Genomic DNA, 25,224 nt, shown 5'->3' on the forward strand with positions numbered 1-25,224 from the left:
TATTATTATTATTATTATTATTATTATTATTATTATTATTATTATTATTATTATTGTGCTTGCCAAAAGTGTGAATTTAATTATATTGGTACAAGGGATTGTAGTTAATGCAAAATCAGGCACATTGAGATAGTGTTGGGTTTATTAAGGAGGTTCGGACTCAACTCTCATTCCAACTCTAGCTCTCGCGGTATTACCTTCTAGGTTTATTGACAAGGTAACTAACCAGATGGGAGCACTGTTGTATTCACCCTGAAGAGGCACAACGGCTCTCACGGTTTTCTCTTGTGGACAACTGAAGGACAACTGAAAAACAGTTGGCTGCGTGGCTGCCGATCCCGTTAAAGGTAGTTTTTGATTATTATTGTAGAATCTGTGTCCTGCAGTGCATGAACTATCCCGGTGATGCTGTGCAGTTTGAATGCACTAATCTGATGCTGTGTGCACACACATCGCACCAGAAATAACGCACACATAAATGCTATTTTAGAGTTTTAGAGATGCAATTTTTGTCTTTCGGAATATTGGACATTCTGCCAAAGCGACACACGATTGTAATTTAGTCAAGCAGTGCAGTGAGACATTTGGTGCGACGTTGGTTACATTCACAACAGCAAGGTGGCGCTATAGGGCAATCGTTCTGCTGAGATGCCTGGTCGCATATTACCAGCTCGCCAGGCACGTTGACAACTCTTTATTTTAGCCTAATTAAATCGATAAACATTGATTTGTGGAAGGCTTTCATAGAGGGTGAGGTTGTAGGGTTTCTCTTGAAAAAAAACGGTCCTGTTGTTTTAGTTATAATTTCATGTGCTGAAAAAACGTTTATAGACAGAATGTTTAATTAAACCATGAAATAACTCAATCGAGATACTATCACAATAAACAGTTAATTTAGTTCATAAAAAAATACAGTTTTTTAATTCGTTTTCTAATAATTAAATTGGGATATTAATACAAATTTACTAAAAACAAGATAATGTGAAATATTTTCTTCCAACCTCCCACTATTATTCAGGGTTAAATAAGTAAATAAGTCAGTTCTTGCATTGGCCATTAGAGCCTTAGAGCCCTGATCAGCACCATGGACAGCGCACTTGCCTGTTGATGTTGCACTAGGGATGTTTGTCTGATATTGGCTACTTTTCTTTTAGACGACAATAGTATTTTTACACATGTCAAATAACGTATTGCTAAATGCTGCATCACTTCCATCACAGTATTGTATTTAATTACAATTGCCATCTTTACTACAGATGAACTAATGACTCTTAAAACAGGTAATATGTGATCAGGTCAAGTGGATAATTAGCATAACAATATATAATTGGTGACTGGTGTTCCTCTTGAATACAAATTTAGGAAACAATGCCACTATCTCTTATTATTCTGAATATATTAGGCAAATGAGAAAAATATCATCTCACATTTAAGAGGTGTGTGTTGATAAAATATTACTGGACATTTACAGCTGCACACAACATAAGAAATGTTGAAAGACTTCCTCATCAATAATATAATGTGATGGGTCTCACAAAAAAAAATGACTCCAGCTCATCATGGTAGTACAAATAAAACATACAATACAGCAGCAGAATTATGGCAGTGTGCAGGAATCAAGTGCAACTTTGATTACTTTAACAGAGGTAAGATATTCTTCAAGAAGGCATATCATTTTCAAATAACTTTTAACTCAGAAAAAAATCCTTTAAACATAGACGGACTCATAAAGTTCCAGATATATCCGGTTTATTTAGTTTATCCTCAAGGGACATGGTACTGTAGCTGCCCCTTTTTCCCAAAAATTGAATGAGTCACCGTCACAAGCAAACTGAAATAAACAAGACTGAATATAATGTTGATCCTGACCAGCCAGCACAGACAGCCAGCTTTCCCTCCACCCCATTGGCTCGCTCCAAAACCATGAGATGCAGCTGTGGGTGGGGGCCGAGAAAACGTCACACTGCATGTGATCTTCCCTGCTGCTTCCAGTTCTACATACAGGAATGATGGGAAATGAACCTGCCCTGGCTTTCCTTAAAAGGAAGCGCAAAGCAGCATTCAATCAAAAAGTCAATTATTTGCTATGGGGCAAGTGTGCGTCACATTCCACTGAGTTATAACACTGCAGGGCCTGCTTTCAACTGCAGAAGATGTCTAGTCTCTATTGTGAATGTAAAATAGTAAACTGGAAAACAAAAATATGACAATTGTGTTTTTTGCGAGGAAACATAGACAAAAAAAGCAAAATATTTTTGACATTATGTTCAAAGACATTTATTATGTTCATGATGACACAAATAAAGGTTCAATAAGTTGACATAACCAAGTACCCCCCCCCCCCTCAGAAATTGTATGTAGTTATATGCTTCCAAATGACATTTACATTTCGACATTAATGATTTATGACCATGAAATGAACAAAATATTCCTAGCCTCTGTTCACTTAATCACGTAAGATTCACTTTTTTTTTGCCTCTATTTGGGTTAGATCAAATACACGATGTATGCATCCCATGAATTAAGAGAATCCATAAACCTAATTAGTGATTTTACACATTTTGGTTGTAATGAATTGCCTTCATGAACCCCTGAGGCCTCACAATTTCTTTTATGGATTCACATTTTGCGTTTGAGAAAAAATATCTTCTTAGTGCTTCTGCTTTCTTGTCCCGCACCCTGAGAGAAAAAGTTCATTAGGACGGACCGCTTTCTCACAACAGATCTAATGAGCAACAAACTGATCTCCCTGCAGCCGAAAGGGTAGACCCTTTTAACAACAGCCTAAAAAAATCATCCGCATAATTATTAACACTTCCACAGAAACAGCTGGTGATTCTCTCCACTCAAGGGCATTTGAGAAGTGTAGTTAATCCAATGATAATCTTGAGCATGGTTTACACATATTATCGCTTTAATTGCTACGTGTGCTGTGCAATTATGCCGTCACCAATTACATGGCTATAGTTTACTGGTCTGTCTAAGCATTTGGTTCCCTCTAATAGATGCCCTCAACGTGTGCAAGTGAAGCCATCAAGGCGAACGCTAATGGAACTATCATTGAAATAATGAATTAATTATAAGTTGAAGTAGAGTGGTGCAGGATAATGCTGGGCCCCGTTTCACGGTAGTCGATATGTCGCGTAGAAAAATGAGAGATCTAACATAAGGAAGAGACGGTATGCGATGTAGCCAATGAAGGTGTGTGTGAGTCAGTGTGTGTGTGTGTGTGTGTGTGTGTGTGTGTGTGTGTGTGTGTGTGTGTGCGTCCAAATGTGGGTCCATCCATTAGGATGCAGAGTGCGTCCTCCAGTGTGAGTCACCCCCTCCCGATCCCCTTCTCCTACCCCACCCATCCACCCACCTCACACCACCAGCAGCATCTCACTGCAGTCACCGCCTAATATTACGCCTCTGACTTCACATCGGCCAACTGAGAATTCTGTTTCTACGGCAACACGCTCCAGACCCCTCCTCCGGCTCCACCTCCCTCTGCTTCTCCACCCCCGCTTCCCGGCACAAACCATGTGACTTTCAGGAAGGCTTCTCCAACCTCCTCTTTATTGTTATTAACCCTCTCCTGACCGGACGGCTGCCAGAGGCTCTCCACAGCAGGCTGCCTGGCTGCTGCTCGCCTCTCAGAGGTTTCAAAGGGAAATCAGACGCATTGCTAATCTCCCTGGAAGATCAAAGCACTGCTTGATCTAAATGTGGGATTTGCATATTTTAGAGAACGCCCAAATGAGTCAATATGGTTCTCCAGTTGTCTTGGAGACATCTTGTAACTGTCAGAAAGAGATTGGAAAGCCGCAGTCGTCGGTCCATTAACAATTAATCACATGACTACTTGTATGTGAAAGGGTTTTTAATCGTAGTGATTAACCAACAATTCTCACGAGTTTTACGTTTACTTTCAGCTTTGGTTTTATTGTCCACAAATGTACCCGTTTGGTTCACTTTCACAGCTCTCCCCAACGCCATAATTTCAGCCGCAGCAGGCAGTTGCTTTGAATGGAAAAGCTCTAAAACCCCGTTGTACCCACTTTATCTTATTATCAAACAGCAGGACCGACACAGTTAGTGACTAATTGGTGAACATAGTGAAGCATTTAGCTGCTTAAACACCAGATATTTACCTCAGGAAACTACTTTTACCCGCGAGATGTTTTTCTTATGCAGAACCATCTGAAAAGCCATCATTAGAAATTGTTTCGAAAAGGGCAGTACCTTTTGAAATAAATTAGCAGGTACATGTGATGGGATGAACCACTGATCAATCAAACTCCTGCCAAAACAAAAACACCTTTTTTCATTGAGGAAAGCTTTTCTGTGCCAGTGTTTGCTCTTCTTTCGATGAGAAACTATCCTCCAATTCTGATAGAACTGATTCATCTACACCCACCAGTAGTTCTCAACCTTTTTTCAGGGATAAACCCCCTGCAAAATATTGTTTCAGCCAAGTACCCAATCACCAGCGCAAAATCATTTTTGGTTAAAAAAAAGATATACACAATGATACACAGTGCTGTGCCATCAGGGTCTGGTTTATTATAGAATATATAAAATTCAGTTTATAAAAATACACTTATATTTTATTAAATATGTCTAAACACATTTTTTTTAATGACTGCTAATTTTAAATGGATTTTTTTTAAATCTCACGTACCCCCTGGAGTGCCTCCACATATCCTCATTTGAGAATCTCTGGTCTACGCTAACCTTTTCAGGAGCCACCATTGTTGTCTGGCACACACCTAAACCTAAATGTAACCTGCAGTTTTCTATCATGATGACTTACTTCTGCTCCTGAGTATGTGGTGCTGTAATGCAGGCAAGGTGCAATGATTAACGGCATCAGACAACCTTAATAGAGTTTTGAAACCGAAAGAGGAACCGTGGCATCCAACACTGATCTCACCTGGATATTGCTTCATTGGCTCAATTGTTTCCTCAGCATCCCGTTGGGAGATATGCTGTGTGTGTGTGTGTGTGTGTGTGTGTGTGTGTGTGTGTGTGTGTGTGTGCGTGTGCGTGTGCGTGTGCGAATGGACAAACTTTATGAATGAAGCTGAGCTGCAGACAGGAGGTGAGATCATCTTGTTGAAATGGAGAATCCCCCACCCACCAACCCCCTGTGCCCGCCCACCAATACTGGTTGGCGCCAATCTTAATGAATCCCATCAGTGGGTGAAACACAAAGTAGTGGCAACCTAAATGATGACGATAGCGTCCAATATCAGCTTCCCCAACAGACAGGAAGGGATCACTCCATTGTGTGTATTCCCACAGACATCCGGATGTAAGCACACATAAATATAGACACACACTTCTGCTGTCTTCTTTCGACGGAAATCTGAACGAATGTTTCTGGTATTTTGCTGTTCGTTTTCAGTCAATATGTTGTCGGAGCAGAGAGCCAATTATCTTTGCTTCTTTTGTTCACGTTCCCTGTAGGACCGGAGTTGAGTGGATTTGATGATTGGCCACCTACTCAGCAGTGTGTGAGTGAAAGTGACAATGACTAACACGAGGGGCTCTCAATGAGGATCCATAAATAGGCCCTCCACCCAACCACACACACATGCACACACACACACACACATACACACATCTCTACCTTCCCCCTTACCTGATAATCTGGGACCATTTGGCACCGGGCCTTTCACAACATACTGTACCCTCACAGTGAAAGGCTTGTGCACATGGCATTCCCCTTCAATGCAGGCTTCTGTTAATTCCCTCCTACAGATTATGAGGCATGTTGCCAAACAAAGCAGCATTTTACATCAGCCATTTGGTTGTGTACCACAGCATGTTGTACAGTCATTCCTTCAGTAGTCCGATTGAAGCTTTGTTTTGTGCACATTTCTCTGAGTTATTTGCACATATGCAGCAGGTATGTAACGTACGGTAGAACGTACGGTAGAACGCACGTAGCGCTTTCTGAATCCGCTGTGCAGGCTTCGAAAATAAATGAGTCCCACTTAATGATTTTTTTTTCCCAACTGTCACTTTTTACATTTGAGGTTTTTATCTGATAAGGAGGCGTTCGGTCTGTGCATGCTACAACAGAAGCAGAAGCTGAGTTGGTGGACATCAGAGGCAGCAGCACAGGCCCTCAGAGGACTGAACCTCCCTGACGAGGAGCCGTCCTGCAACTACAAGCACTGATAAATAAATCATGAAGAAAGTTTGAAGAGAAAGAAATAGAACAGAGGATGTGCTGCTACATTCAGACCGCCTCGAGACACAATTCGAGATACGGATGGCATGAAATAGCAAGAATGATAAAAGCCAATTTTTGCCCACTCTATTTCATGTGATATTAAAACCAACGTTAAACATTCATAAACCACAGTATTGGCAGGGGTTCCTTGAATATTCATTCGGGAACTTGAAGATAATGTTTTATTAGATTATGAAAATTAGTACAAGTCATCAAGTCTGCTGTCAGATATTTTTTCAGAAATGCAACAATTCTCTGACAGTGTCCCGCTGAGATGGTTGCTAGAATATGTTGTAAAGAAAATAAGTAGTTAAACATTTAACCACTTTCATAAAACCCATTTTTACTATATGACTTGCTCTTTGTTTACCCTTGTTGGATATGAAATTGTAGCGTGATGGAAAAAAAAAGCATCTTATTTTCTCCACCACGGGGGGAAACAAAACACAAAGTACTCAGAAATGTTGTTTTCATTTGGCAAGGCTTCACGTGGAGACAGAGGGCACAGAGTGACTCAAAGATGAACAAATGAAAAGCATTTGCCTAACTGTAATTTCAGTAGAGGTGTCAAACTCAGCCAGTGTGACTTTTTTTTTTTTCATCATGATTTCATGAAGCTCTGCAGAGAAAAGAAAAGGGAAGGGCTTCTGTGTGTGCAGGTTTGTCAGTCTCACATAGTCGGCCAGGTCTGTTTTTCCCCCGGCTGTCAACAAGTAACATGATGAGGTCATTGTTAGGGGTTTAAGCCCAACGCAAGCTTAATCTGGGAGATAAGGGCTGGATTTGGATTTAGCACTCAAAAAGGGTCATGTAGCTACAACTAGACTGCCACAGTAAGTAAGTGCACAGCTCAGACATGGGATCCCCAGCTGTTCACATCTTCCTCTGTGTCTGCCAAATAGTTTGACTCTTGGAAGATTCTCCTGTGTTTACAGTGATTTCATAATCTTCTAGAGTTTCACTAGCATCCATTCAAGCAGGATTGATTTATTATTATTATTATTATTATGTAGTGTACACGTGGTTGTTTGTTGTGTTTGAGGACACAATTCATGTCTTAAAAGCTGTGAAAGGACGGCAACACTTGTTTATTTAATTACATAAAGGTCTGAACATCTCATTGTTTTTTTGTTTTGTTTTTTTAATATTCTGGCTTTTTATGCTCATTATGTATGAAAATATACAGTTCAAGCCACATTCTGGATCTGGTTTATTTAACTTTGTGGTGTCTTGTAAGCCTGCATGCATATAGTTTTATAAATGACACAGTATTAAAGATGTCATTCATGCCAGGCCTTGGAAATAACATCTAGATTAACGAGGAACCCTGGGCGATGACAACCATTTGCAAACACAAAATGAGATTTCTGATGAAATATGACAGTTGTTTAAATGAGTGTGATATTTTATTTCATTCAGGTTAATTAAAGTCGCTGAGGGAAACAAATCACGCCTGGGGAAAGTCCCATTTAGGTCCCGTGCTGTCCCACACTCTCCCTTTCCAGAGAAATGGGTCAGTAGAGATTGTAGGAGATAATAATAAAAAACGAGGTGCCTTTATGTCTCATCTGTGGCAGACTGGGTTGTGCTCACAGATTATGCACCAATTACACGATACAGACGGTGTTAATAGGGTTTAAAGGGATTTACACGGGGCTGTCCAGTCAAATGCTGCATGCTTTGGGGATGACATCATTTTGATCACCTCACGCACCGACTGACCCCTTCTAAGAGTAGCACTCGCTCTCAAACCCGTTTACCTGCCGTTGTCCCGTCCTGTCTCACCGGACTGAGCTCGTCACAGCCCAGTTTGTCCTCTGATAGGAGGACACCGGCACTGCATCCCTCCCCGTCCTCCTCTCCTCCACGGTCGTGTTTACGAGTATAGGTGAGATAGGCCGTATAAATTCCTGAGTGTGCGCAGATCGCATCCTCGAAGGAGACTGGAAAAGGAGGAGGCGGAGTAGGAGCAGGAGCAGAAAAACAAGCGAACCAAGGGAGCGTAGAGTTGTCGCTGTGTTTATTGCTCGCTGGGATAAACGCGAGAGAAGACGCAGACTTCCAGTCACCCGGGGCGGAGAAACCTCGGTGCATGCACAGAGGAGGAAGAGAAGGAGTGCGCGTGGATGCAGATTAGACCGACAAAACCCCAGAAAGGGATTATTATCAGGCGGTTGTTATTAGAATCCTAAAACATAAAGTGGAATAAGCGTTTGCAGTCCCCTGCGATGGACTTCAGCTGTCGGCACTGAGGTAGGAAACGTCGCTTTTACATTGGCAGCAATCAGTCGGCGTGATAGGTGGGCTCTTCAAGGAGAAGGCAGATTGTATGCAGCTGATTTTATCCGTTAAATGCGCATCATGTGCTTTATTATTCTAGTACAAAACCTCAATAGTGTGTTTGACTGTAACGTCAGTGGTGTCAGTGCTGCTCCGCTGGTGCACCGGGAGTCTTAACAGCAGCAGGAGGCGCGAGGAGACGCGACGATGCGCGCAAGAAACCCCTCCGACACATCCACAATGCACTGGCCTGTAACAGAGCGCAGCCTGCTCCTGCAGCTCCCGCAGCTGATACCTCGAAATACATCAAGTGAGAGCCAGGGCAGGACTATTAGCAGGCAGGATCAGTCAGATGTGAATGATTATTCCAGATTTCAGACACCAGATGTGTCTCCGGGGTTTAGTTTCTCTGTGCGCAGACGATTATAATGACTTTGAGCTTCATGGTTCTGGCTTGTTTGACGCGTCCTTCAGGCTCCGTCTTGTTTTGGACTATTTCCATGTTTTATCTCTCCATATTTTATTAAATTATGATGGTCGTATACAGCTATAGGTCGTGGTATGAAGACTGATAGATAATATTTCAGATCCAAGTCACATTACTTGTAATGAAACTAATTGTCACATTAAGGTGGACGATATAATAGTCTTAATAGCTTAATATCTTAATACATTTAGGCTTAGTAATTCAACTCAAATTGACATGGGATATGGACGTATACCTGAAGCCCCCCTCACAATGACAATCTGCAAACCGATCCTGCATGTTTTTGATTTTTGAGAAGAAAACACGTTTGTTTTGTGTTGCCGAACACCACCACAGATGCTGGGTATTGATTTGTATCATTATTTCACAAAGCAGGTAAAACCTGTCACCTCTTAGTCGTGCTTGTCAGAGATAGCAGAGGAGGACTGGATCACTTAAAAAGGCCCCGACAAGAAATCATGCGTTTTCATTCTCCGCTGAGCGTGAATATGTTGTTTTCCTTGGAGAAATGACAAGCTTTGAAGAGCCTTGCAGAAATCTCTCGTTATTATACAGCCAGCATTTGATCTTCCTCATTTTAATACGCCAGTGATGTTGCTCCAGTAGGATGTAAATAACCAGCCGTGACACCATTCTGCCTACATTGGTTTTGTTATTCATGAACATAAACCATAAACCAAAAAGCAATTCAATATGTATGTAATAGTCTGTAAGGACAAGATGTACGATGCAAAGACATTACTTAATTGTAGTACTGCGATGCTGAGGCACTAAGGTTGCCAAGTTAGCCAGAGAGGTGGTCTGACATTATTTGCTGCAGTACTTCATCAAGGGTAATCCTGAACTGAGGCTTTCTCTGATTTATGGTCCAGACAGGCTTCTCGTGTCCTTTGTCCACACGTCCTGAATCATGTTTCACATACCAGTATTGATTTCACATCTTCAGATATCAAACATAATGACTCATACGTTAATGGCATCGCTCTCGTCACTCAGCACGCAGTGCTGACCACTGTACACTCATATTTATTTACCTTTTCAAAATGAACAATTTATTGTAATTGCACGTTCTTCAGTGTTGTTCTGTGCTCTCAACAGAGCCCTGCACAGTCCTGAGATAAAGCGGCAAAGCACTGGGTGATACAACATAGAAACTATGAATGTGCATTCATTTGATATTGATCACAGCTTCAGGGAGGTGTGTCTTCTTGTCAGCCTGCATTTGCTGATAGTTCAGACAGAGCGGTCTCTCCACTGAGTTCCTCTGCCACTTCTGATAACTTATAGCTCAAGGTCCTACTTATAGGAGGCTTTAATAATTATCTTCCAGAGGTGACACCCTCGTACAAACGCAATATTCAGCTGAATCAGCCTTGAATGCTCCCAGAGGATAAGAGATTAATTCTAACTTTAATTTGATTTATAACAATTTCCCTCCTCTTTTTCTCTCTTCCTCTCCCACTATGTTTGATCTTGCCAAGTTCTCGAGTTTTTCTGATGACCAAAGGCCCTCATGGCGCTTATCCATGAATCCCGTGCTCCCTCGCCATCTCTCTCCGGCTTCAACAGTCCACTCTCTGATCCTCCATCCTACCGGCGCCACGATGCCGAAACACCCTGCACCCCAGAAATGGACCTGACCCCGACCCAGTGCGTCATCCGCAACGTCCTCTCCATAGACACCGGAGGTGCTGTCGAGCCCGGTGGTGGAGGAGGAGAGGGGCAGACTGCTGCCCACAACCAGACACCAAGCGAGGAACAACATGAGCACTTTGCCAACAGTGTCCTGAAGCTCCACGAGCATGATGGAAGGACGGACGGAGAGGGGCAGGAGATGGATGGCAGCGTCGTCAGGAGCCAAGCGGATGCCGCCAGGCTCCAGTGCCAGTCTACCGGAGGGGGAGGAGGGTTTCTGGAGGGGTTGTTTGGGTGTCTGCGACCTGTCTGGACTATGATTGGCAAAGCGTACTCCACGGAGCACAAACACAGCCTGGACGGTAAGTCTAGCGGTCACCCAAACACATCTACACACACTTAGTTCTAGCTTCTCAATGAAGCAAAAGCACCAGCCCTCCATTTAATTCCAGTGTGAAGCTTTGATATGCAAATGAAATGATCTTATCCTCCAGTTTAATTACATTAAACAGTTGGTAGAAAAATGACTGCCACAAAGGCCATGTTGTAAACCAACACTTTCCTTGGCGTGAAAGAGCTGCAGCCAGAGAGAGACTATCAAAGCTGCAAAGGGCTTATTTTCCCCTGATATTTCCCCCCAATCCACGCCTGCTGGTGCCCACCGCACCTTCTCCCTCGTACCACCCCCTCAATGAAACTAGCTCCCTGTGACGCCGCTGTGTTGTTTATGTCTGCAGCCACTACAATAGCGCAGAACTCTCCCGGGACTCCTCTGCCAAATCTGCTCCATGAATTATGCATAGCCACGCTCCGACCCTGCGCCTCTCATCTCTATTAACGCAAAACCTGACACACATACACACATATGGGAGCCTGAGGACGGCTACACACACACATAAACACGTCCACAAATACAAAATACTTAATATCTAGCACTGACACAAACACATAAAGTAAGATCAGATGCCCAAAACAAACTTGATGGAATAAATACAGCGTCACACATCAGGCCAGAAGATGTCAGATTTATACGTATCCTTGTCTTTATAGCCTTCTGATATTTTATCACCCGTTTGACTTCCACATCTCCCCTGCGCTCCCCTCCTCCTTCCACCTCTCATTGTCTCCTTTTCTCTCCTTTTCATCCTGTGCTGTTATCACTCTCAGCCCATCTGCACCTCGCTGCTCCCATCCTCCGTGGAGCCTCATATAAAGTCAAACACACTCACGAGAGCAAAACGGATAATATAAGAGTGACATAAATAGGGGCCCTGCCACTGAATGTCTATCTACCATATCACAATGCTCTTATTCTTAAGCTTTGATTGGAACCACAATGTAGCACAAAAGAAAGCTAAGACATTTGTTTGTTCCTTTATTGATGGTGAAGGACTACGGAGTGCTTGGTGATGCTCTAGATTTCCTCAATTCTTCAGATCAAACAAACCAGACCTGGCAATATTCTGGTGTGTCAGATGTGTCCTTCTGTCTTTACTGTGGGACATTTGAGGGGCTCATTAGACACAGTGTCCTCAATCTATCAGGAGATCATTAATCATTCATATTGTCCTTATTAATATGATAAATGTGTCTAAATCTTCTTTCCGCGAGTTAGCAGCAGCAAAGGAGGCTGTAAATTGTCTCTGTATTAATAATCCGTCTTCAGCCACATGGACCCCTGCCGACCCGAGGGAATCCCCCCCTCACACCCCTTTCTTGTCTCTTTACACACACACACAAATAGATCCACCACCACCACGACCGTCATCTCCCTCCACCTCCCTATTCAACGTATATCCACATTAGGCTCCTAAATCCCCCCCGCCCCCCACACCCACCCCCTGAGCATAGGACCCCTGTTTTGCATCAGCCCCACAATGGCACTAAACAGGATTTAGGAGGCTGAGGGGGAATTACCCAGAGATTAGAGCTTCCTGTCTATCTGCTTGTACACCCTGAGTCTTAGGTTAAGGTGAGGTTCAACAACCGAAAAAGATTTAAACATGGGCTCTGCGTTGACTGTAAGAGCCGGGGGGCTTATTGCAGGTTTTAGTGTGACAGGAACACACTATATTTGTAAAATAGCACAGTTTGTCGTGTTGCCGCATCCTTGCTGCTACTAGCTTCAGTTTAACATTCAGGCTTTTCGGTATGAAGTGTCTTTTTCTGTCTTGATTTATAAAAAAGAAAAGCCTAGTAAGCTTTAGCTTAGTGAAAGCTTTTGATACAGAATTTGAACGTATGCGACAACTGAAAATGACTAAACATTTTGACAACCATGTTGATATATTAAATACATAGTTTAACATATACAGAAATAACTTTATTTGCTTTTTTTCTGAGAGTTAGAGGAGAAAATTGATACCACCACTCTCTTGTGTACTGTAAATATGAAGCTAATAAAGCCAGTTAGCTTAGCTACGCATAAAGACTTGAAACAAGGGGGAAACTGCTATAGCCTTGCTCTCTCTAAAGATAGTTTGGTAAAATCAAATATCATAAATTACATTTCTATTACTCTTCAAATGTGTTTTCAGGACAATATAACATGTAATCAGTAGAAATTGAATATGATAATTATCAATCTGCTTTCTATCCATAGTCAACCTGTACACCGGTAAACTTACCAACCACTTTGCCTCCATCTTTGTTTCCCCAACCACAGAGGCGTGGGAGATCCCATTCGAAGAGATATCTGACCTGCAGTGGGTGGGCAGCGGAGCGCAGGGCGCCGTCTTTCTGGGCAAGCTGCACGGACAGGAAGTGGCTGTTAAGAAAGTGCGAAACATCAAAGAGACGGACATCAAGCACCTGCGCAAGCTCAAACACCCCAACATCATCACGTTCAAGTTAGTAGGAACAATCAGTTGACTTTAGACATTAGATAACAAAGTGTGCAGAGCTTTCCATTACAAGAGAGTGAAATACCTATCAACATTTATGTTTTCTATTCGTTCCTGGCATTGTATCAACTCTAATATGTTCTGTCTTGATATCTCTACGCTCCACAGAGGTATTTGTACCCAGGCTCCGTGCTACTGTATCATCATGGAGTACTGTGCCCAGGGACAGCTGTATGAGGTGCTAAGAGCAGGCCGGCAGATACATCCATCCCTGCTCATGGACTGGGCCATGGGCATCGCCGGGGGCATGAACTATCTTCACCTCCACAAGATCATCCACAGAGACCTCAAGTCACCAAAGTGAGTTTTGTAGAACTGGTGAAAATTCATCGTGTGGTTAACTGGAACCCAAATGTAAACGGTCACGTTAATGTCACTAAATAGTCACAATTAAAGCTTAGGTCCAACTTAGAAGGTTCAGTTCATTTTAATGCCTAATGCCTGAAGAGAATCAATTGTCCAAAAAAAATGTTTTTTCTCCATCCTCCTTTTAATTATCTCACAAATTAGTTTTATCTGGTGGCCTTCAGCTTGGGAAGCACTACTTTACAAAGATACATTGATTGGACCAATTTAGATGCTGTGATTGGCCAAATTTCTCACTCTGCAAGGGGTTAACGTGCCACCCCACGGGTTTTTACAAAACAATTGAGTTCCGTGTTACTCACTGACTCGATGATTGTTTTGAATAGCTTTACATTCAGTAAACATTTTGTTAACAGCCGATTTAAGCTGTTTTTTTGTTTGTACAGAGACTCATATATAAACCCTGCGTCCATATTTCATTCCAGCATGCTGATCACTTACGATGATGCAGTGAAGATTTCTGATTTTGGCACGTCCAAGGAGCTCAGTGACAAGAGCACCAAGATGTCCTTTGCTGGTACGGTGGCCTGGATGGCTCCTGAAGTGATACGCAATGAACCCGTCTCAGAGAAAGTGGATATTTGGTAGGTGTCATAACCCTTTTACACTGTACTTTTGCACTGTTGAACCTCTGCAATTTCCCCTTGTGATTTGTCTTATCTGTCATTGAATCAACATAAAATCTCATTAGTTACAGTCTACTACAGTATAGAGCGCAGGATCCTATTTCCAGAAAATCTATTGAGTATTATGTACAATATCTCATTACATGAAATTCTATAGGGCCTTGGACAAATCTGATGGGTTGCCCTATGTTGCGCCCTGATCTTCCCCAACACATTTCCCTCCTCCTCTCTCTCTCTCTCTCTCTCATCCTACATCCCTCCATCACTCTTTCTCTCCGTCCTGAAAGGAACGCTGGCTAATTTAATAATTGATTTGCCAGATGCTGCAGTGCTCAGGAGAGGCTGGAATAACCTTCCGAGCCTGCGGATGGTTTGGCCCAGGGCCAGCAGTGCATTAGCAGAGAAGTGAAAATAGGATTAAAAAGCTTTTCATGTTGAAAGAAAGCAAAGCATGGGAGTATACCGTCCAGTTTTGCTTAAATGTATATCAACTATGTCGCAGTTCATACCACGAAAAGAGTCAGTGTTATATTGTGTCAAAGTATTGGGTTGTTTGTATTCAGTTTCCTGATGGGCTGACATACAACATGTTACAGCTCATCTTTTATACGGACTATACTAAGAAAGCCAAAGCTAGAATTTCACATAATTAAATAATATCAATACAAAAATGTTTGCGCTTGCGAGGGCAAGGTGAATAAATTAACACCCAAGAAGAAGAAGTAATAATAAACACTGTTAATCACAAAGCTAAAAAACAATACAAAGCTAAAACCTGTGATACATGAATATAGATATTGAACCATCACAAAACAACATAAGAAAATGTTAACAACTGTAACACAAGGGCCTAGGCAGACAACAAGGTGCCCGTTGACCTGCTTGATGCTGCATTGCATAATGTAAAATAAACGTAAAACAGTAATAATGTGTTTCACTTAGTTATTGAGCTGCTGGATAAAATGATCAAACAAAATAGTTTTTATTGCAAGAGTGAAATTTGGTTTAAAACAACAAAAACTGGTTAATTTTCGGTTCTCAATCTTTCCGTGAAAATTGCTGCAACGTACGTGAGCGAGACGAGAGCAACTTTATTTTAAGTGTACTGCATCACTTTTATCTGTCACATAGTTCCATTGTTTCTTCTGCTCCTTTAAGATAAACGTCACTGAATTGACAAATGGGCTGTTCATTGCATTAATAAAGGATATTGCGCTGTATATTAATACAAACCAATAACTAACAGCAAATATTTAAACCCGGTTCAACCTTGAAATCAAGTATCTCTTCTTGTGCATGTATATCATGATTGAAAAACAAGTAGATGGAGGAGACTAAAAATACACATGTAAACACAACGCCGCACACCTCCTCGATGCTGTGTGTGATGCTATTGGCACCTTGGATACTGTAAGTGATCACCATGGCAACTCGAGGAGTCACTAACCCACAACAGACGTTCCTCGGTTACCTTTTCCTGTGGGTCCGCTCTCCTGCTCGCTCTTACCTCACAAAGAGCGAGCTCATCAATGAAACACTGACCAGTGGTGAAATAAAGCTTTGTCTCGTAGCAGAACTTGAAAAATCGGATTCATTTGTCAACGATTGCTGTATTTTTTTGGAGCTGTGATGTATTTACCATGGTGTATATATGAATCATAAAACCTACATGTACATAATATTAGATGAGATATTCCTATCTTAGTCCCGCAGTGGGGAAATTACAAGATGACAGCAGCAGACAGGTAAAGTGCAACAAACACATAGTAAAATATATATATTTTTTAAAGTAATATAAATAAATAGTAATAAAAACAGTTAAGAATCCACAATAGCAATATTATATATACAGACAGAATAAAATGTATTAAAACAAATATTTAAGGGAATCCACAATGTACTGATAATGCTTAACTAGTATAACTGTTAAACATTCATTTACATGATTCTAACGATAGAAAATTGTTATAGTGATGAAAGTTTTTATACCAAACTGCTACACAAGCAACCAAAGACTGCTCACAAGGCATTAACATCAAAGGCTTTTTTTTTTCTTTTTTTTTTTACAGTGACAACGTATCAGATCTAACATTTGTAATCGAAATCTCAAGATTTATTTCCGCAGAATTAAAAGTGTGACATTTCAGTCACGCTCCCTTTCATCAGTTCCCTTCACATCTTCATCAATGTGTCTGAAAAGTAAAAACTCCACATCTCTCAGGTCCTTCGGCGTCGTGCTGTGGGAGATGCTGACAGGAGAGGTGCCATATAAGGACGTGGACTCCTCCGCTATCATCTGGGGAGTGGGCAACAACAGTCTCCATCTGCCTGTACCTGATAGCTGCCCGGATAGCTTCAAACTGCTCCTGAGGCAATGCTGGTGAGTGGAAGGGAGGAGGAAGAGGAGGAAGAGGAGGAGGAGGAAGGTAGCAGACAGAGATGGATGGAAAAAGAAGGATGTCGAGGCATCAGCACTAAGAGAATATAATGAAGTTAGAAGCTTTAAGAAGTCTAAGAGACATAAAAACAAGATACAAAAATAGTTTACTCTATAATAAGACAGGGAAGGTCATTCATTTTCATGTTTCTTGCGTTTCTGACAAAATATTTGATTAAATTGTGCACAGGAACTGCAAGCCAAGAAACAGGCCTTCCTTCCGACAGATTCTCCTGCATCTTGACATCGCCTCGGCAGATATACTATCGACGCCACAAGAATCCTACTTTCAGTCTCAGGTAAGTTTCCCTTATCTCTGCCAACAGTCTAACTTTGAAATTCAAATGAGTATAATTTGATTTAATGGCACTTTTTGACTCTTTTTTTTCAGTAAAGTTTAAAGATTACATAGAAAGTAGACAGAAAAGCTGGAATAAAGTAAAACAGAACTCAATTTAAAATCTGGTTCAGACACTATATGTGTAATTAGGGGAAATATATTTGACAAGCATCAAGTCTCAGTCTCCATTGTAAAATATATCAAAATAAATAGACAGATCAGATGAGGTACGCATGAGCTCTATATTTCTCTTCATAGAAAACCTCCTGTCAACAGCAGCTAGTATCTCAAATAGTAATTTTGCTGTCAACATTCGTTTCCAGTCTGCTGCAGTAACTACACGCAGTGCAGCGGCACTGAGGGCCCCAGGCCCCTCGGGACCCCCAACTAATAATACCTGTCCTTCCAATCACAACATATTATTATTGCTTCCTTGGTCTTTGTTCCTTGTCACAGATTTCAGCCTCCCATCATATCCAAGCAAAATGGTGAAGGTCTATGTGAGTGAGAGGGTGTGTCTGTGAAAGGGTGGGGGATGGGGAGGCCAATGACAAATATGTTGGACCACTGCGAACCCAAACAGATGAAGGACAGGAGGCAGAAAAGTATAATTATGTGGATGAGATATGTCTTTACTCAGCCATGCAGACCCACAGATCCATTTATAACTCAAGCATGAACAGTCGTAAGACACACTCATGCACACAAACACACACAATTCACAAGATTTAATTTCCTCCTCGCAGCAACCCACTGCGTCCTCCTTCTTTTATGGCTCATGATGCAAAATACAAACCTCTTTCACTCTGTCCACTTATCCTTGATCCTTTATTCCTCCCTGTTCCCCTTCCTCCGCTGCAACCCTCCCCAGTTTCTCTCCTCTGTGCCCCATAATGGATTTTTCTTGTGACGTTAGAAAGAAGTATTTGCTGCTGGAGTGTATTGATTGCTTTAATGGTAGGGCACAGAGAGCAAAGAGAGAGGAGAAAGAGGGGACTGGAGATATAGAAGAGTGCGCACAAGAGTCCATTAGCTTAATAAGAAGAGCATCACTCATGCGCAGGCAGAAATACACACACATGGTGCACGCACATGCATGTACGCGCACACTTGTATATCAGGCTTCCTTTGTCCTTTGATATGGCAGGTATCAGATAACAGCTGTCACGCTCCACTGTGAGCAAGAAAAGGCTCACGCTGCATCTTTTTTTTGTGCTTATGTCATGTCAGTTCATGTTCAGTTTTGCTCTCCGTGTATCGATTATTATCTGACAGCTTAATGGGTTTTGTTTCAATGATAAACGGGAACTCTCAGTTGTTTTGCAAATTAAGAGCTTTCTTTTTTTTTTTTACCAGATCAAGGTGCAATGAAGTTTATTCTCAATAGTGATATCGCCCGTTGTTAATATTATTACTCAAATTAAGTTGAGTCATACTTTACTTGACAGCTGAATTTTCCATGTGTATTCATAATAATAGTAATAAAACCCAGAAATTAAAAACAGTTGCTTAGAAAGTGTTGTAGATGGAAAGTACAAGCTGACAAAATATACAATTATGAATATATGATGAGGCAGGTACCTGCTTGGTCTCCTGTTGTATCTCCATGAAGAAGACACTAAAGTGATCTGAACCCTTAATACCCTTTTTCGTTATTCTTGGACCTGTAACATGGTGGAATATTTAGTTACTGTAACTCATTATTACCTGCTCTGATGGATGTGTTTTATGTGTTTCTCCAGGTGGAGTGGAGGGATGAGGTGAGGCACCACTTTGAGAAGATCAAGTCCGAGGGGACGTGTATTCACAGGCTGGACGAGGAGCTGATCAAAAGACGCAGAGAAGAACTCAGGTGAGCAAAGAAAGTCGAACATGGACACACAAAGAGGATGAACTTCCTGAAATACAGATGTGGATATATATGACATAAGGATAAGCCAACTATTGAAATACCCAGACAATTAGATACATGTATTTAAGTCCTTCTCCCATACATCTCTCCACAGACATGCACTGGACATCCGGGAGCACTACGAGAGGAAACTGGAGAGAGCCAACAATCTCTACATGGAACTCAATGCCATCATGCTGCAGCTGGAGATCAAAGAGAAAGAACTGCATAAGTATGAAAACTGACATTGATTAACAGTACATTTTTTATATCTATTTTCTATTAACCTCTTTGAAGGTTTTCATGTTTTTGACATTGAATCAAATAGCTTTTGTGGCTTTTGGTGTTGATTTATAAAGTCTGTTTATTGTCAAAGTAAAAGCAGGTCTCTATAAAGTGCTCTCAATTAATTAACAACATAAAATACTTGTTTGCATAAGTTAATGTTTAGTAGACGCACCTTTGGCAGAATAAACAGCTTCAAGACGGTGTGAATAGATCTCTAATCAGCTTTGCACATCTGGACATTTTCTGTTCAGAGTTCTGTCAGGTTGCACTGAGAATGTGAGAGAAAAGCATTTATTAAGTCCTGCCTAATTAGTCATTAGAAATCAAGTTCGGTACAGATATTTGTGTTTATGGATTGCACTGTAACAGTTGGAAAACCAGGCTTGTCGTTTAAAAAATACTTTAAACTAATGGCTTTATCTATCAACAGTGGTTAAGCAGTGTTTTTCTTTTCTTTTCTTTTTTTTAAATGAAGGAGCACATAAAATGGAATCCGTAATGCAAAGTGAAGGGCCATTATGCCTCGTCACACAGGGCCACTGCTTGTAACAAAGTGCTCTCTTATTTCATGCTGAGTATCCATTGACATCCATTAAAAAAGTATCGGCTTTGTGTTCAAACATCAGGAGGGAGAATTCACTGGACAAGAAGTACCCGGGCTGCTTCAAGCACCAAAGCTCCAGACAGTCGGCCTCCTCCAACTCGATGGAGAAACTCATGAAGAAACGGAACGTACCTCAGAAGCTGCCTTCATACAGCAAGAGGTGGGACAGCGAGGAGTTATTTAAGTTTACAGCATTAATTTGTGGCTGGTTTGATCAAGTTTTCCTTTAATGTTATGTGAACCCCAAAACCTTGTGAAAGGATACATCTGATGATAGTGCCACAAATAGAGTCGTAGAGTTGGATAGGATTGATTTTGTTGACAATAACAGAAATATAGAATATGTCCAACCCTTATCCCTCAATGTGTAAGGAGAAGAATACACAACCTTACACCTATTAAGCAATGTATGCATTTAAAAGTTCATTCTTTCCTGCGGTTATTTTTTATTAATTCTGTCTCTGTCGTTTTCAGGCCAGACTTACTAAAGTCCGAGGTCATCCTCCCCAAACTGGACTCGTCCATGACCCAGGTCACAATCCCCAACAAGGGCTCTACCTCACCTGGCCGCTCACGCCGAGGAAAACCCCGCTACAGGAAGGCCGGTAAAGGCAGCAGCGGGGACTTGGCTCAGCTGAAAGCCACTCTCTCCTCTTCATTAGCCATGGTCAACTCCACCTCATCTGTTCCCAGCAGCAAGCAGCATTTAGACCCGAGTGCAGCCCTCAGAGGCCTGCAGCACGATCTGCTGCTCAAGAAGATGTACTCCTCGAGCCCGGATCTCATTTCCACCACCCTGGAGGCTGAAGGCCGGAGGAAGGGGCAGATCAGGCCCGGGCTGGACAGAGCGGGCAGCCAGAGTGCATCAGCCGGGCTGGGGGAGAGTAGAAGCACTGAAGGACCCGAGGGGGGACCAGATGTGAACGTAGGGACAGATGACCTGGCCGAAACACCGCCACGCAGTGACACGCCCAGCGAGGATGCAGCTTCTATCCCGTTCTCTAGCAGCCCCGACTCGCCATGCGGCAGGGGAGCCGCTGCAGGCCGGGCGTCAGTACTCGGAAACCCACGCGTTTCCCACGAGGGTGAGGAGAAGGAGGACGGGCTGGTGGTCACACGCTCACCCAGAAGTCAACGCCTCACTCCTGCTGCACTGCTGTACAGGGCGGCAGTCACACGCAGTCAGGTGAGCTTCTTCAAATACATTGTCTCGTGGAGTGAGACAAAGCATTGTCTAATTGTGGCCCAGTTTCCCGAAATCATTTTCACTTCCGCCTTACAAGGGTGCAAAGATTAATTAGCAGTGAGGGGCTTTGGGGAAATACAACCATTTTGATTTCATTTGTTGCCAGTTAAGAAACACATTTTCCTGCCTTTTATTACTGAATCTGTCTTGACTTAAACCAAGGTGTGTCTACTAACAACTGTCTAGCTCAGGGGACTTAGATCAAATTCGACGAAGTCAAGTTAGAGATCATTTCCTTGTAGAAAGGTCCTGAACATCCCAATAATGTCTAACTTCCACTTTAGGCATTCACGAATCAGCATCTGTACTAGTTAGTGTCAAACAATAAAAAAGAAATGTTGTCATGCTATGCAGGTTGAATTGTTAAAGGAAAAAAGTCCAGATATTCCCAAAAAAATTGACTGGAATATGTTTAATATATCTATATAGTATCCTCATTTTATTTAATTTCTTTATAGATGCCATGATACAAATAAAGATAACACACGGAAACCACAGAGTGCAATGAAAAGACAACATTCAAACGGTTTATTACTGCCAACCGTGCAGTCGTGGTAGTTGCAACTTCAACTTCCTGTTCAACACAAGTTAGCTGGGGGGCATTTGCATGAGCCACAAGTTATAAATGACTGGTGAATATGTATAAGTAGAAAAAAGCGTAGATTATTCAGTCATCCTAACATCTCAGTCCCTTTGGCTTTCTGGAAGAGACACCGTGAACAGCTTGAACCCAGGGTGTCATCGGGGTCGATTCTTACCAGGCGGCTCAGGGGTCTTGGCAGGAATCAGGGGGATTAAAGTGAAATGAGACATGGAGTCATTGAGGTTTCATGAATACAAATTTCCCTGCAGAGACGTGGCGTGTCGTCAGAGGAAGAGGAAGGAGAGGTGGACAGCGAAGTGGAGTTGCCAAGGAGACGGTACGAGTTCTTGAAAACTTAAATTTAGTCATTGCTCTATTTATATGTCCCTCTGTACATCCATACAGGGTATGTGAATATAAGCAACACAAGAATTATGCAAGTGTGGTCCTTATGTTCAGCCAAAAGTGGCTGAAGAGACCATCATTTCTCTCTACTGTGAAGTACTCATTTTATGTGTACTCTTTCTTTGCCACGCAGGCGTCCCGTGAGCATGAGCAAGTGCCAGTCCCTGTCCACCTTCAGCTCAGAGAACTTGTCGGTGTCGGACGGCGAGGAGGGAAACACCACCGACCACTCCCACAGCGGCACCCCGGACGTGGTCAGCACCAACACCGACGAGCGTCTGGACGACAAGAGCGACGACCTGCTGTCTCAGGGCTCGGAGATTCCCGCCGACCCGTCCGACTCCACCCAGCTGGGCTCCGACGGGTTGTCTGAGAAGGAAGCTATCCTCCGACAGGTCAAGACCCAGCTCGCTAGTAATTATCATAATTTTGAGGTGGGCAGAAGAGAGTGAATGAGAAGAGAATATAGATATGTATTGTAGATAGAGGAGCTACCAGCTACTAAAATGCAGATAATAGAGTAGAATCCGCTGATCATAGGGCAGAGTCGGTCCACATCGGAGTCTGTTGCTGCTCACACTCACAGAATTCATGTTTTTCCTTCACACCAGGGCCTGTATGATGACTCGGACTGTGACAGTGCAGAGCTGGACCATTCAGGCAGTGCAGAGCCCAGCCAACCTCCAGCCAGCTGGTGAAAATCTGACACCTCAACCCACTCAAACTCCTGCAGATCTGGCCTGCGAATGCCTTGTTTACTCGAACAGACCTTCGAATACACAGAGACATGATCAGGGACATTGCAGAGAGGCAGGAAGTGAGGCGTTTCTCACATCACGAGCAGGAAGACAAAACAAAACCTTGGTGAGTGTTCTCAAAAAAAAACTGATATTGCGGGTGGAGAGGGACAGGCATTCCTGTTTCATTTGAGATAAACTGGTCACAGTGATGTGAAACTGAATTGGGGCACGAGCCAAGCTGACAGAGCAGCAGCTGTCATAGCAACGAGCCCAAAATCAGCTTTGCAAAAACACCTCAACAACCGAGGCCTCAGTCAAAGAAGCCATCCACACAACTGTCTATTAACGTCTCTTTTCATCTTCCATGTCGATTTGTTTCTTTTTTATCTCCATCATGAAAATGTGTCATATTATTTCACATCATGTCATATGAGAACATGATTAAAAGATCTTATCAGGGTGTCATTAAAGTCTAATGTTTCTGTAACGTCGCTGGGACACCCGCTGATGTTGCTGCTTGCACTTAATTCATGAAATGTACTGATTTCCTCGTTATTATCGTGTCATATTGCATTTTCTCTCCAAACGTTATGCACTGACTTATTTATTGTTATTTTACAGTGAATTCATTGACATTTGTAAAAAAACAACAAAAAAACAATGTTTACATTTTTCATTTGTATTGTTTACATGTTTTATTTATATTTGTGTCATGGGTTATGTTTCCATTTTCTACCCTTGTGTTTTAATATCTGTAATGTAAATATGTGACGTTGTAAAATGAACAAATTTTTTAAATGTGAGATTGTATAATTTAAAGGTGCTGATGTTCTAATTAGGTGGCGCTGCTCGATTTGAACCTCAAAAAGCTTGTGGTAGTAGAATGTACTGTAGCCGCTGTTCATGTCCGAGCATCAAAACACAGATAAATAAGGAACATGTGAACAAAGAAAAAGCAATATGTCTGCTCCTGTCGTGTCATAGGTCAAAAGAACCACGGCTGACTTCATTCAGGACAGATGGGCTTTTTTTTAAAAATTAGTATTGCAGTGACTACTGTATTAAAACGCAATACCAGTCTGAAAACCCTTTTTGAACATCTCGGGGTGTATATAGCATCAGAGAAGCATGCTTGTGATAAAGTACGGGTGGCTTATTGGTCACTAGAATATTAGATCCATCCATCCAGCAACTAAAAACAGTTGACTTGAAGGCATATGACTGAAGGCATATGAATGACAGGGACACAAAACACCAAAATAGATCTCAGAATAACGGCAAAATAGGACACTACTGTCATGGGTTTCTGCTTTCACTCAGGTCTGACTTTGCCAGACTTGCAGCCGCGTTTGCAGTGTACCAGCACAGAAGAGATGATTTACATTTTTTATCATTTCGTAATAAAATCAGTTTTTGTGACACTTAAGAATGTTGAGTTTAGTAAAACACAGGCGTATCTGTGGCAGAAGATAACATATTTACCTTGAGCTTAATCAGTAACGTTGAAAAATCAAAAAATGAGGCCTGCGATATTCCGATTTAACCACTTTTACGTAATGTCCCCTTCCTCTAACAGAATCATTTAGAAGGTGATGCTTAACAAGTCCATAACAGTTTGTTTTACACAAAGGTCACTGACATTGCCCGACTCACCAGCTGAAATTTTGGCCGACAGTAATTATTTTACGACTGTGCAAGGGCTACTTCATAAGACAGTGAGATACATAACACTCTGGTTTTGATGTACTTGTGTCCCTTGACAAGCCTTCTTGTGTGCATGTGGTTCAATGTGACTGCACAACTGCATCCCGGTTCACTAATTTATGATGCATCAGGTTCCACTCAATAAGCTAGAAAAGGCAGCTTTTATTTAATTTATTTTTTTTCCCCGGTGTTAAGTTTGAAACATTTTAAATTTGTAGAATATTTTAAACAGATTGTACCCCGAGGATGTAAAGCTAGGAATCTTCCTGCAGGATAAGATGTTGCCAAAAAGCAAAACTACTGCCCTCTAGTGTCTCGATTGTGGAGGTACTTGTGTTTCCGATGATGCTGATCCAAAAAACCCTGTACGAACTGAAACGTTTGCTTTTTCTATTATTGTAACTGTACAATAAATATATTTAAGAAACAATTTAAAATAAAATCAAAACCTATAAAAACTCCA

At 41.9% G+C, this 25,224-nt stretch overlaps 1 protein-coding gene across 3 annotated transcripts; it reads left to right on the forward strand.

Moving 5' to 3' along the window:
• Positions 1-261: 261 nt before the first annotated feature.
• Positions 262-25,222, forward strand: LOC137796875 (mitogen-activated protein kinase kinase kinase 12-like). 3 transcript variants are annotated; one of them, XM_068595092.1, is made up of 14 exons: positions 262-347; positions 10,475-10,990; positions 13,294-13,477; positions 13,640-13,831; positions 14,323-14,481; positions 16,745-16,903; positions 17,151-17,259; positions 19,043-19,152; positions 19,307-19,423; positions 20,106-20,243; positions 20,558-21,269; positions 22,182-22,249; positions 22,451-22,712; positions 22,929-25,222. In XM_068595092.1, exons 2-14 carry the CDS (start codon positions 10,507-10,509, stop codon positions 23,013-23,015), a joined length of 2,781 nt encoding a protein of 926 aa, XP_068451193.1. In that variant the 5' UTR covers positions 262-347; positions 10,475-10,506; the 3' UTR covers positions 23,016-25,222. The 3 variants fall into 3 exon arrangements, with proteins under 3 accessions (XP_068451193.1, XP_068451192.1, XP_068451194.1); XM_068595091.1 differs by lacking the exon at positions 262-347 and adding an exon at positions 8,142-8,479; XM_068595093.1 differs by lacking the exon at positions 262-347 and adding an exon at positions 8,142-8,479 and having other exon boundaries at positions 22,451-22,731; positions 22,929-23,021.
• Positions 25,223-25,224: the final 2 nt, after the last annotated feature.

Source organism: Clinocottus analis, unplaced genomic scaffold, assembly GCF_023055335.1.
Source record: "Clinocottus analis isolate CAN_PGR_092001 unplaced genomic scaffold, fCliAna1.0.p SCAF_3, whole genome shotgun sequence".
Classification (NCBI taxonomy): Eukaryota; Metazoa; Chordata; class Actinopteri; order Perciformes; family Cottidae; genus Clinocottus; species Clinocottus analis.